The sequence below is a fragment of the Oncorhynchus tshawytscha genome, linkage group LG07 (genome assembly GCF_018296145.1).
Source record: "Oncorhynchus tshawytscha isolate Ot180627B linkage group LG07, Otsh_v2.0, whole genome shotgun sequence".
Classification (NCBI taxonomy): Eukaryota; Metazoa; Chordata; class Actinopteri; order Salmoniformes; family Salmonidae; genus Oncorhynchus; species Oncorhynchus tshawytscha.
In genome coordinates, this window is record NC_056435.1 from 13,196,839 (window position 1) to 13,211,752 (window position 14,914).

The 14,914-nt window shown below is 43.3% G+C and overlaps 1 protein-coding gene across 3 annotated transcripts in view; it reads right to left on the reverse strand.

The window, feature by feature from the left end:
* pard3ba (par-3 family cell polarity regulator beta a) overlaps positions 1-14,544 on the reverse strand; it is a 172,114-nt gene extending 157,570 nt beyond the window's left edge. For 2 of the 3 annotated variants that reach the window (XM_042324129.1, XM_042324128.1), the window contains exon 1: positions 14,091-14,543. In XM_042324129.1, the coding sequence (XP_042180063.1) occupies positions 14,091-14,207 (117 nt within the window). In that variant the 5' untranslated portion in view covers positions 14,208-14,543. Of the gene's footprint in view, positions 1-14,090 lie in introns of all 3 variants that reach the window. The other variant, XM_042324130.1, reaches the window with a different exon arrangement.
* Between the last annotated feature and the right edge of the window lie 370 nt (positions 14,545-14,914).

A 14,914-nucleotide genomic window follows, 5' to 3' on the forward strand; every position in this document is an offset into this window, starting at 1 on the left:
TGAACTGACATTGGTCAATTAGTCGTTTAAAAATAATAATAATAACACTACTAAACAGTATTGTCTGAGAGGTGGCCACACAACTCTAGCTTCCCCTTTTTGTGGCCAACAGGTCAAATGCACAAAAAGCAAGATTTGGAGAAGTTTAGGATGTAGGGCTCTATTTTTGGCTGGCGTTAAGGTGGCACTAGGGTCAAATGCACATTAGTGGGCAATTTAATTATGTACAGTGCCTTGCAAAAGTACTCATCCCCCTTGGCATTTTTCCTGTTGTGTTGCATTACAACCTGTAATTTAAAATAGATTTTATTTGGATTTCATGTAATCAACATACACAAAAATAGTCCAAATTGGTGAAGGGAAATGAAAAAAATAACTGGTTCGAAAAATAATCTTTAAAAAAATGGAAAAGTGCTGGCGCAGTGGTTAAGGGCGCTGGCGCCGTGGTTAAGGGCGCTGGCGCAGTGGTTAAGGGCGCTGGCGCAGTGGTTAAGGGCGCTGGCGCAGTGGTTAAGGGCGCTGGCGCAGTGGTTAAGGGCGCTGGCGCAGTGGTTAAGGGCGCTGGCGCAGTGGTTAAGGGCGCTGGCGCAGTGGTTAAGGGCGCTGGCGCAGTGGTTAAGGGCGCTGGTGAAGTGGTTAAGGGCGCTGGCGCAGTGGTTAAGGGCGCTGTACTGCAGCACCAGCTGTGCCACCAGAGACCCTGGGTTCGCGCCCAGGCTCTGTCGCAACAGGCCGCAACCGGGAGGTCCGTGGGGCGACGCACAATTCGCCCAGCGTCATCCGGGTTAGGGAGGGCTTGCCTGGTAGGGATGTCTCATCGCGCACCAGCGACTCCTGTGGCGGGCCGGGCGCAGTGCACGCTAACCAAGGTTGCCAGGTGCACGGTGTTTCCTCCGACACATTGGTGCGGCTGGCTTCCGGGTTGGATGCGCGCTGTGTTAAGAAGCAGTGCGTCTTGGTTGGGTTGTGTATCAGAGGATGCAAGACTTTCAACCTTCGTCTCTCCCGATCCCGTACGGGAGTTGTAGCGATGAGACAAGATACTAGCTACTAAACAATTGGATACCACAAAATTGGGGAGAAAAAGGGGTAAAATTAAACAAAAAGGACAAAAAAATATTTTTAAATGGAAAAGTGGTGTGTGCACGAGAAAGTCATGAGAGAGTTAGCTCTCGTTCCATTGCTTTTCTACAGACATAGGAATTCTCCAGTTGGAACATTATTGAACATTTATGATAAAAACATCCTAAAGATCGATTCTATACTTAGTTTGAAAAGTTTCTACGGGCTGTAATATAACTTTTTGAACTTTTCGTCCGACGTTCGGCTGGACCTGAACGCATGTTTGGATTTGTTTCCTGGGAGTGCATTCTGATGAAGATCAAAGGTCAGTGAATATTTATAATGCTATTTCTGACTAATGTTGACTACACAATATGGCGGATATCTTTTTGGCTACTTTGTTGTCTGAACGCTATACTCAGATTATTGCATGGTTTGCTTTTTACGTAAAGTTCTTTGAAATCTGACACAGCGGTTGCATTAAGGAGAAGTATCTCTCTAATTCCATGTATAACACTTGTATTTTCATCAACATTTATGATGAGTATTTCTGTGAATTGATGTGGCTCTCTGCACAATTACTGCATGTTTTAGAATTACTGAACGTAACGCGCCAATGTAAAATGAGATTTTTTTGATATAAATATGCACTTTATCGAACAAAACATACATGTATTGTGTAACATAAAGTCCTATGAGTGTCATCTGATGAAGATCAAAGGTTAGTGATTCATTTTCTCTCTATTTGTGCTTTTTGTGACTCCTCTCTTTGGCTGGAAAAATGGGTGTGTTTTCTGTGAGTTGGTGGTGACCTAACAATCGTTTGTGGTGCATTTGCTGCAAAGCATTTTTGAAATCAGACACGGTGGCTGGATTAACGAGAATCTTAACTTTAAAATGGTGTAAAATACTTGTATGCTTGAGGAATTTTAATTGAGTTTTTGTTGTTTTGAATTTGGCACCCTGCACTTTCACTGGCTGTTGGCGAGGTGGGACGCTACCGTCCCATATATCCCAGAGACACTGTTTCCATGCTTGTTCAATGAACCATAAACGTGTAATGTACATGCACCTGTGGAACAGTTATTAAGACACTAACAGCTTACAGACGATAGACAATTACGACCCAAAAGAGGCCTTTTCACTGACTCTGAAAAACCACAAAAGTAGGATGCGCAGGGTCCCTGCTCATCTGCGTGAACGTGCCTTAGGGATGCTGCAAGGAGGCATGAGGAATGCAGATGTGGCCAGGGCAATAAATTGCAATGTCTGTACTGTGAGACGCCTAAGACAGCACTACAGGGAGACAGGACAGACAGCTGATCATCCTCGCAGTGGCAGACCACTAGTAACAACACCTGCACAGGATCGATACATCCGAACATCACACCTGCGGGACAGGTACAAGGTGGCAATAGGCTGAGAGAGGCTGGACTGAGGGCTTGTAGGCCTGTTGTAAGGTAGGTCCTCACCACACATCACCGGCAACAACGTCGCTTATGAGCACAAACCTACCGTCGCTGGACCAGACAGGAATGGCAAAAAGTGCTCTTCACTGACGAGTCGCGGTTTTGTCTCACCAGGGGTGATAGTCGGATTCGCATTTATCGTCAAAGGAATGAGCGTTACACCGAGCCCTATACTCTGGAGCGGGATCGAGTTGGAGGGTCCGTCATTGTCTGGGGCGGTGTCACAGCATCATCGGACAGAGCTTGTCAATGCAGGCAATCTCGACACTGTGTGTTACAGGGAAGACGTTCTCCTCCCTCATGTGGTACCCTTCCTGCAGGCTCATCCTGACAGGACCCTCCAGCATGACAATGCCACCAGACATACTGCTCGTTCTGTGCGTGATTTCATGCAAGACAGAAATGTTGGATCGTAGGGTGAGGGCTAGGGCCATTCCCCCCCAGAAATGTCCTGGAACTTGCAGGTGCCTTGGTGGAAGAGTGGGGTAACATCTCACAGCAAGAACTGGCATATCTGGTGCAGTCCATGAGGAGGAGATGCAGTGCAGTACTTAATGCAGCTGGTGGCCACACCAAGATACTGACTGTTACTTTTCACTCACCCTTTGTTCAGGGACACATTATTCCAATTCTGTTAGTCACATGTCTGTGGAACTTGTTCAGTTTATGTCTCAGTTGTTGAATTTTGTCATGTTCCTACAAATATTTACACATGTTAAGTTTGATGAAAATAATTGCAGTTGACAGTGAGGACGTTTCTTTTTTTGCTGAGTATATATTTTCACCCCCTTTGCTATGAAGCCCCTAAATAAGATCTGGTGCAACCAATAAGCTTCAGAAGTCACATAATTAGTTAAATAAAGTCCACCTGTGTGCAATCTAAGTGTCAAATGATCTGTCACATGATCTCAGTAAATATACACCTGTTCTGAAAGGCCCCAGAGTCTGCAACACCACTAGGTAAGGGACACCACCAAGCAAGCGGCACCATGAAGACCAAGGAGCTCTCCAAACAGGGCAGGGACAAAGTTGTGGAGAAGTACAGATCAGGGTTGGGTTATAAAAAAAATATCTGAAACATTGAACATCCCACGGAGCACCATTAAATCCATTATTAAAATAATTGAAAGAATATGTCACCACAGCAAACCCAACATCTCCCATCACCACAAGACCACAATCCCCACAGTGAAGAATGGTGGTCGCAGTATCATGCTGTGGGGATGTTATTCATCGGCAGGGACTGGGAAACTGGTCAGAATGGAAGGAATGATGGGTGGTGATAAATACAGGAATTTTTTTGAGGAATTTTTTTACACCAGTGGAAGCCATCCAACTTGAAGGAGCTGGAGCAGTTTTGCCTTGAATAATGGGCAAAAATCCCAGTGGCAAGATGTGCCAAGCTTATAGAAACATACCCCAAGAGACTTGCAGCTGTAATTGCTGCAAAGGGTGGCTCTACAAAGTATTGACTTTGTGGGGTGAATAGTTATGCACGCACAAGTTCTGTTTTGATGTCTTATTTCTTGTTTGTTTCAATAAAAAATATTTAGCATCTTCAAAGTGGTAGGCATGTTGTGTAAATCAAATTACATAAAAAAATATATTTTAATTCCAGGTTGTAAGGCAACAAAATAGGAAAAATGCCAAGGGGGTGAATACTTTCGCAAGCTACTGTAAAAACTGGTGCATTGGCATTTTCCAGCCCTTAACGCTGGGTTCGGCAATTTACCTGTCTTATATCAGCACGCTTGCGCTCAGATGGGCGGGGTGGAAATATTTGAGGTGTGTGCTGCTAATTTTAGGCAGTGCTGATAGGGATATTTATGTCCAAACAAAGGTTTTAGCAGAAACGAAGTTGGTTAAGGCATGAATTTTGACAGCGGAAACGCAGCCTATCTACACTGCCCATATACACATGGAGTAAGAGTAGCCTAATGTGCTTTTGGTGCCTGTATTCTTCAAATTTAGAAACATAAACTAATGTTTTTTCCCTATGATATTTGAGAGGGGAGGTTAAGGCTTTTTTGTGTCTGCCCGATGCAATCGCAAAGTACTCAAGACTGTCGATAAAGGGATTGGCTCTTGAGACCGTTTGGAAATAAATGTTAATCACCAAAGCTTTATTCAAATATCAAGTTTGGGCCTCCCAGGTGGCGCAGTGGTCTAGGGCACTGCATCGCAGCGCTAGCTGTGCCACCAGAGAGTGCACAGAGTGCACAGTGTTTCCAACACATTGGTGTGGCTGAGACAAGATAGTAACCACTAATAATTGGATACTACGAAATTGTGGAGAAAAGGGGGTAAAATTTATTTGAAATAAAAAATATATAATGTTTGAGAGGACTAAAACAGTGAGACGACTTTTTAGCTATGCATTGTAGGCAGGGCCACATTATTTTAGCCAAGCAGGCCACATTTTGGATGTGCATAAAACCCTCCATCGTCTGCATTGTTTTAATATTATACACCCTTGGCAGAAAATTATTGGTTTCGTTTTGTTTAGAATTTGTTAGGCCTTATCAAAAACTAATTTAATCTTGTTTGACAATGTTTGGCATGTCCATGCTCAGCCATAATGCAATATACAGTAGGCCTAGCCCCTATATCAGTGTGAATGCTGTTGAAGAGAAACAATTACTTAACAATGTGGACTGCAAATGTGTTCAAGTTAGGCCTACATTTTGTTATTTCGTTTCTGTAAGCCATTTAAACTATAAATGGACTAACATTGGAATTAGATTTGATTTAAAGGCAATACATAAGACCATAAATACACAACCTGAAGCAACCATATTTCGCCGTGGATCACGTCCTGATTGGCCAGTAGAGGGTCACACCCACAAGTTGTTCATTTATCAAAACCCATCCCTTTTGCGCCAACGTCAGCAATAATGCGCCAATAATTGTGATCGTGAAAATAAAATATTTGCACCTATAGTGCTACCGCCTGCGCTTAGAGTTACCATTGTGTTAGGTTTGTTACAATAGTCCCTAATGTTACGCAAAGAATAAGTGTCAAGCTTCATGCAACACAAATCAAATCAGATTGACCCTGCTCAGACTCACCTGCTAACAGCTCAATGATATTTACAATAGCAAGTGTGTCGGCAACTACTAGGCCAATAGCCTCAGTGTTTTAGTGGATCATTAGTGGAGCTAGCCTGGGTACCAGACTGGTATCCTGGCGTCAGTGGAGCATCATCGTGTTACGAATGGGCATCTTGCTCTGCTGCATCAAAGTCAGGCTTACACTATCAATAGGAGTCTGGCTTTAACAATGGCCCATGACAGAGAAAAAAAAAGTAAATTAGTTTAAAACAAATAGTCAAGCTGTAATCTCAATGCCAGACACAGGGCCAGCCTCTACATTCCTTGAGTGGTACTGTATGGGTACCAGAACGATACAACCACACTTGATAGTGGTGTAAAATAGAACAATTGAGAAAGAGATAATCAAATGTACAAGTCTAAATTAATTGTGAATTATAACGAAAAGCTGTGTGTGTGTTTGGCTCAACGCACACACACACACACACACACACACACACACACACACACACACACACACACACACACACACACACACACACACACACACACACACACACACACACACACACACACACACACACACACACACACACACACACACACACACACACACACACACACACACACACACACACACACACACACACACACACACGAGGGTACTCAGTGTTACCTTGTGGGAGCAGAGAAACGGATTTAGGCTTACACAGATCCTCTCTCACACATCAAAACAAGAACCCAACTGTAGCACATCTAATCTCCAGGCATAGCACGAATACCTCCCTTGAAAAACAGGTTTCACCTGTGGGAAGACCTGCACATTTTTCTCCCTGAGCAGGTGCATGGCACAGTTGTAGGAGAGTAAATTTCCCTTAGGTACAGATATATGATCACCTTCCCCTCCCCCAATCCAAACCTTAACCATTAGTGGGTAAAATACCAAAAGTGAACCTGGATCAGCATATCAGGGCAACCTCACCAGCCAACCTTCAGGAATGGAGACTGCCGATTGGCTCTCTCCCAGTGACAGAGGAATTAAAGGAAACACCCATAACACTAGAGAGACACTGCACCTGACTGCTCATTCAAATCACTCGGTGCATATTACTACACATCAGGATTTAGCCTAATTGGCAGTATTTCAGCTAGCTCTCTTGATATATGCATACTCCCATCTGGTTAGTATGTAGATTATTTTGCCAAACATCTCAAGGCACTTAAAAAGAAAATGGAATTATTATCTTGCCTAGTTTCTACCACTCTTCCTTAATCCTGTCTCATTACGTGACACTTCAAGAGAGTACATTGAGAAACAAAATCAGGACAGAAAAAACTGTCTTAAATTCTTGTTGTCAAACTCCATAAATTCCCATGTGTCATGGACATTCACATTTCTTGGGTCCCCTTCAAACCAACGGGACATGTGGCAATGGTGGATCAGTCAACACAATAGAATTAGGCCTAACAGTGACAGTCAGAGGGTACATTTCGGCAAATTACACCGCTAAGTCGCCCATTTGAAGCGATATCTCGAGAGCGTTGAAGCGCATAACGATTAGTGAAGCGCTTCGTCGCTAAATTCGGGGCGCTGGTTTTTCACACTTTAATCCTCCCAACACAATTACACAGCTGAAGGGAAATGTGTTGGATTAGCGTAAGAGAAGAAAAAGCATTAATGAACAAGCCAATAGAAAGCTATGGAGTACCTCAGAGGAAGTACAAGAGAAAGGGAACTGTAATGAACATAGCACTTCAATGTATTATTAGAAGGGAGAGGAACAGCAGCATAGGACGTAGTGCTTTGCTCTAGCTACAGTAGCTACTGTACATAGGAAGCAGTGCTTTGCTCTACCTACAGTAGCTACTGTACATAGGAAGTAGTGCTTTGCTCTACCTACAGTAGCTACTGTACATAGGAAGTAGTGCTTTGCTCTACCTACAGTAGCTACTGTACATAGGAAGTAGTGCTTTGCTCTACCTACTGTAGCTACTGTACATAGGAAGTAGTGCTTTGCTCTACCTACTGTAGCTACTGTACACAAGGAAGTAGTGCTAGGAAGTAGAGTTTGCAGTTCCCCCAGGGTCAGCTCGTTGAGTTTAAAACAAGAGAATGGCAAGATGAAAGCAATCTGTAAGTCATTGAGAAGGGGCATCAGATCTGTATGTGAATCCATGTTAACAATGAAAGAGAAATCTGATGAGCTCAAGGGACAATCACAGCAGAACAACATGATTGTGGACAGAATTACAGATTCTCCACGTGAGACCTGGACAGACTGATTACCAGGACGTGTACTCAAAGCATGAACTGGCCAGGTAGCCATGAACTGCTTTGAAAGGCTGCTTTGAAAGGCTGGTGTTGCTACAGATGCTGGTTCAATACCCGTGCCAGCCTCGACTGGGAGACCCATGAGTTGACTGTAGGTTTTGTGTTTCTCTCTCTCTAAAAACAGAAATAACTCATTCTAAATAACAAACTGGCTTTATTTACAAATTAGTAACAATGTCTCAACCCATGTTCAAGAATGGCCTTTTTCCTCGCTAATTTTACGTTATTTATAAACAAAATCTCCAAAATATATATATATATATTTTTAAATAAAGCTAATATTATTCATTTAGAATTATATAAAAGCCCCTTGGATATTCTCACAAATATATTATTAACCCTGTTATTAGCAGGACAATATATATATTGGTCATGGTTCCCGAGTGGCACGCAATGGGATTGCCTTGCAGTTCTCCAGCTGTATCCACTGAAAGCGCGTGAGGGTCAAGGCACGAGGGGGCACGGGATGGGCCGCAGAGAAGACAGACCTAGACCTTGGGGAAGGGAGGAGGAGGAAAGGGGAGCGGGGATGGACCCCCACCCCGCCACACTGGGTAGCACAGAGCAACACTTTAAGGGGCATTGCACTAATAATGGCACTGACTAGGGAAACGTTGCCACTGTTCTTAGTGCCAGTCTGCACGTTCAAACCAAAACAATGTAACTGATAATGGCATCTTGATGCTTTCGTTAATAAAATGATAAAAATACTCTTTCAAAATGCCAATGTTTACTTAGTGATGGATACATAATGAATTACTATGGGAATAAACATCACTGAATTACAGAAATATTGGACCAAACTTGTCTAATGAAGGCAAACAAATTGTTGCTTACCAGAAAATACTCTTTCAACCACACACAGTCACATTGTACAGCACCATTAAGGTTATTAGCAGGTAACTGGACAATAGACTTGCCTAGGAGGGTAGGGGAGAATGCTATCATCAAATGTATTTCTTAGTTAGGTTGGCTGTATCACAACCGGCAGTGATTGGTTACAATTTCAGTTTAATCCACCAGAAAAGACAAAACAAATAATAGAACAAAAAGTATTATTATTATGTATCACATCTGACCGTGATTGGGAGTCCCATAGGGCGGCGCACAATTGGCCCAGCGTTTCGCTCCCTCTAAAAACAGAAATAAATGTTTTGGCCATTATTCAGATTACGATCGCTCACTTTAGTTTTTTTATTTTTATGAAATAACCTCAAAAATATCATTATATATTATCAAGTTGATGGCACAGTCATATAGCCCGACACCTACATACAGCTGAGTGACTCACTCATTCATGGATTTGTATCAAAATAAATAAGTACCAACATGCTTTCTTATAGTGTTTAATAAAGAAATGTTTTGGTTATCCTGACCTGGACACCATGTAAGGTATTACCAAAAAATATGACATGCCTGGAAACCAATATATCTTTACCAACACCCCTCTGTATTTTGATACCTTGTGGATGGTGGCTCCGGAGTGGATGGGAACGCCACTATGCAAGTAACCATTTCAATAGAATGTTCATGATGTCAATGTGACAACTGTCGATAGATGTAGCTGGTAAATTTGCTCTGACTATGTACTCCGATTTCAGAGCACTCACGTCGGAGTGTGCCAGACCGCAGAATAACTGATGAATTTACGAATGCTCAACACCCATTGAATATGGCCGGGGTCAGTAAACGTTGGCAAAAAAACATAATAAAATTGTTGCCAGAAGCACAGGTACAGTCACCAACGCTCTGGATAACATAAAAACAGCCTAACCAACTCTGCTAGGGCGAGTAAAATGGTAAAATTGAGCTGTTCCCTCATGTGTCTGGAAGTAGCTAGCAAGCTAGCCAGTTAGCTTGGGTGCTTGACTGCTGTTGAACTTACAACACACCCGTAGTATAAACCCACCTTCACTCTTGACATCTTTGATTGTTTAGTACATGGCCTCACATGTGAATCCTTAATGAGATGGGCGGGCTAAGGCTTAAGAGGGTGTGAACGATGCTGAATGGGTGCAGACAAAGAAGAGCTCTTTAGTCGGTGTAGCAAAACATTCAAGGGCCATTTCCTCAAAAGGTGACGTTACAAGTTTATCAACTTTCAAAGCAGAATTACTTTCCCATTGTTCCTCAACTGTAGTGTATGATATACCATTTTCTAGTGCCGAGTCTCTACTTTTATCCAATGTAAAAAACACCATTTCAAATTTTCCTACATAAGACCAAATTGAGCCGGTCGGTCACATAAATAATTCCTTCTATGCGTTCTCCTCCTTTTACCTTCAGTGCACAACACATCAGCTGTCTGTGAACAGGTGAAAAAACCTTTCCAAGCCAAACCTTCATATCATGACAGCTAACCACTACAAAGAGCCTACATTGTCGTCATGTCATAGTCAACTTGAACTAAGGAGTTAGTAAACCCGCTACAATCATGCAGTACAGTGTACAGTCAGAAATCAGTTTAGCAGTTACACAGGCGGGCCACGATGGTAATAAATGAATAAAACCAAAAGCTTACCTCGACCAGGAAGAGTTCCAGTGTTGTGCCGGGTGTTTGAGTGGGCTAAACTAGCTAGCTGCATTTGCTAGCTAAGTGAATATACACTGCTCAAAAAAATAAAGGGAATACTTAAAAACCACAATGTAACTCCAAGTCAATCACACTTCTGTGAAATCAAACTGTCCACTTAGGAAGCAACACTGATTGACAATAAATTTCACATGCTGTTGTGCAAATGGAATAGACAACAGGTGGAAATTATAGGCAATTAGCAAGACACCCCCAATAAAGGAGTGGTTCTGCAGGTGGGGACCACAGACCACTTCTCAGTTCCTATGCTTCCTGGCTGATGTTTTGGTCACTTTTGAATGCTGGTGGTGCTTTCACTCTAGTGGTAGCATGAGACGGAGTCTACAACCCACAAAGGTGGCTCAGGTAGTGCAGCTCATCCAGGATGGCACATCAATGCGAGATGTGGCAAGAAGGTTTGCTGTGTCTGTCAGCATAGTGTCCAGAGCATGGAGGCGCTACCAGGAGACAGGCCAGTACATCAGGAGATGTGGAGGAGGCCGTAGGAGGGCAACAACCCAGCAGCAGGACCACTACCTCCGCCTTTGTGCAAGGAGGAGCAGGAGGAGCACTGCCACAAATGTGCATGTGTCTGCTCAAACGGTCAGAAACAGACTCCATGAGGGTGGTATGAGGGCCCGACGTCCACAGGTGGGGGGGTTGTGCTTACAGCCCAACACCGTGCAGGACTTTTGGCATTTGCCAGAGAACCCCAAGATTGGCAAATTCGCCACTGGCGCCCTGTGCTCTTCACAGATGAAAGCAGGTTCACACTGAGCACATGTGACAGACGCGACAGTCTGGAGACGCCGTGGAGAACGTTCTGCTGTCTGCAACATCCTCCAGCATGACCGGTTTGGCGGTGGGTCAGTCATGGTGTGGGGTGGCATTTCTTTGGGGAGCCGCAGAGCCCTCCATGTGCTCGCCAGAGGTAGCCTGACTGCCATTAGGTACCGAGATGAGCACCTCAGACCCCTTGTGAGACCATATGCTGGTGCGGTTGGCCCTGGGTTCCTCCTAATGCAAGACAATGCTAGACCTCATGTGGCTGGAGTGTGTCAGCAGTTCCTGCAAGAGGAAGGCATTGATGCTATGGACTGGCCCGCCCGTTCCCCAGACCTCAATCCAATTGAGCACATCTGGGACATCATGTCTCGCTCCATCCACGTTGCACCACAGACTGTCCAGGAGTTGGCGGATGCTTTAGTCCAGGTCTGGGAGGAGATCCCTCAGGAGACCATCCGCCACCTCATCAGGAGCATGCCCAGGTGTTGTAGGGAGGTCATACACTACTGAGCCTCATTTTGACTTGTTTTAAGGACATTACAAAGTTGGATCCGCCTGTAGTGTGGTTTTTCACTTTAATTTTGAGTGTGACTCCAAATCCAGACCTCCATGGGTTGATAAATTTGATTTCCATTGATCATTTTTGTGTGGTTTTGTTGTCAGCACATTCAACTATGTAAAGAAAAAAGTATTTAATAAGAATATTTCATTCATTCAGATCTAGGATGTTTTATTTTAGTGTTCCCTTTATTTTTTTGAGCAGTATATATAGCTTGCCATGTCTTGCTTACTTCTCCTTAATTTTGGAAGAAATTAATTTGTTAAGTGTTCAACTATTGCCTCTCTCTCTCTCTCTGAGTCAACTACTTACCACATTTTACACACTACAGTGCTAGCTAGCTGTAGCTTATGCTTTCAGTACTAGATTCATTCTCAGATCCTTTGATTGGGTGGAAATCATGTCAATTCATGCTGCAAGAGCTCTGACAGGAGGACGTCCTCCAGAAGTAGTCATCATTATTGTGCAAGTCTATGGAATGGGTTAAGAACCATGAGCCTCCGAGGTTTTGTATTGAAGTCAATGTACCCAGTGGAGGACAGAAGCTAGCTGTGTGTGCTGCTGAGGCTACTATTGACATTCATTGCAGAAAAGTGTGTTTTAATCAATTATTTGGTGACAAGTGAATATATTTAGTATATTCTTTTTATGTTTCACAATTTATATTTTCATGAAGTTCACTGAGGAAGATGGTCCTCCCCTTCCTCCTCTGAGGAGCCTCCACTGCTCAAAGCAAATATAATATTGATGGACACATAGCTACAGAGAACTCATGGCTGTCTGAGTCTTACCATATTGGCACGGGCTATGGCTGTAACCTGAGTGGCAGGGACAAACCATGCAGCTACACTACCTTCCCTTTTCCACTGAGAGAGGGTGACTGACATTCCTCTGTGTGCCTTCTCCACACAGACCCAGGATATCTCTGTTTAAGCCAAGGACACTGTCTATGAATGCTGTCACACCAGTGGCAGGCAATTAGAGAGCTGCAAAGTTCATGGTTTACGATAGAGTGGATCCTTGCCAGCCAACCCCTTGATTGTTCCTAGGATGAATCTCACTAGACGCAGGTTATTTCACTTTGTGGGACCCTGGGTTTGTTTTGATCATGTCTGAGGGATTTCTAGGTCAGTGAGATGTGTTTCACACATAATTGGCCACAAAGAGGATTCTACTAATTCTACCAAATTGAAGCCAAACATAATTTAGACAAGGGTAGCTAGGCAGCCACATATTGTAAGTCCCTGAGTTTTTTTCCCATGTGACCTGATCAGGACAAACTCAGGGTCCTATAACCAATGACAGGGGGAAAACTTGCCTGGATGTTGGGCTGCAACTGAAATCCAGTGTGCATCCCAAATGGCACCCTATTTCCTATATAGTTCACTACTATAGCTCACTACTTTTTCAACTTAGGGCCTTGTCAAAAGTAGTGCACTTTATAGGGAAAAAGATGCCATTTGGGACACAAACCCAGTCAGCCCAGGGCCTGGGGAGACCTGGCAGATGAGAGCCCACCAACGCAGGTGGGTGCCTGGGTGGAAGCTCTAATGGGAAGCCACCCATCCCCACTGCCTGCCTGGCATAACCCTGTCCATCACCGGCCTCCTGCCATCGCACCAGGGAAAAACCAGCTGATAACACCGAGCTGTCAGCCACCCTAATCCCCCATCAATCAGAGGACAAAGGCTGTTGTCCGCCACACAGGCTAGGCGAAACGATGCAGAGCACATCAAACAGAGTCCCACCTGCACAGGGAGATACTGACCGTTTCAACAGAGCCACATAGAACATCTCTAGACAGCTGCATGCTAGCTGGGGCACATGATACTCATATAGACCACTAACACCTGGCTTTCTGGTGCTTACAAAGAAAGTGATTAAAAGTTATTTACAATGTGTCCCGTTGATTTGTAGCCTGGCATATACACTCTGTCCAGAATAATAACATGGTGGTTTCAAGTATCTGTATCTATGGCTTGAAAATTTTGCAACGAAATCCAGTTTCTATTGGACAAATGCAGGTAAGTCCCTCCCCGTTTCGTACCATTTGCTTCCGCTTGGTTAATGGTAAACGGTTTCCGTTTCAAGAGTTAAAGAATATAGCCTAATGTAGGAAAATATGTAGTAGACGATTGTTTTAAAATTAAATAAATAATTAAAATGACAAACAAACCGGATTAAAAGGGAGGGTATAAAAACAAACGTCAGCCAAAGTAAAATACGTCAATATATTTCAAAAGAGCCCATTTTGCTTACCTGTTCCAGAATCTTTCGATACCTCTGGTTGGCTTGGTCTACCAACTCCCGAACTGTCCATTCTCCTTTACACGGAACGACCACTGCAGTTGCTCCAAAAGTTACAGTGACTTTCATGTTGTCCTTGTAATCCGAAAAAAAGTTATTTGAAGAACAGCCTTCTTTGATAATCTGTATATTCCTCTGTGATTCCTTCACATGCGAGAGGCTGCGAAGCGCTTGATACCGCACAAGCCTCAACCGAAACCGGAGCAAAGATGTCACTGGACAAATTTACAATGACAAAATGACACGCGTGCATTAAAAAGTACTACTCAAAACTACAATTTACGATAATAAAAAACATTTGCTTTTCTCAATTATCGGTCAAATTAATAAACGAAGTAGCCTTCATTGTTTTGTCGGCTGAACTATACCTGTTGGTCATTGCACTGACATCCGGAAGTTGATCAACATAAATCACGTCATGGTAGGTTTCCACTAGTTACCACAAACAAAGTCAAAATTGGCTATTGTCCTATCGTAAAAATGTATCAAAATAAAAATGAATTTAAGGTTAGGGAAACGGTTAGCAGTGTGGTTAGGTCTAAAATCAGATTTTAAGAAGATACATTTTTGAAATGGGCATGGTTTATGACTGTGGCTGTGGTAACTAGTGATGACCCAATGTTAGGCTGTTGATAAACGTATCAACGATTGCTTCGAATATTTATCTTCTCAAAGATTCAACTTCGTCGTCTTTCCTACTTTAAGCCATTTTCTTTTTAACATGACAATGATCGTAAACTATGTAGAGCCAGTTTACCATAAACCCTGCTTTGATT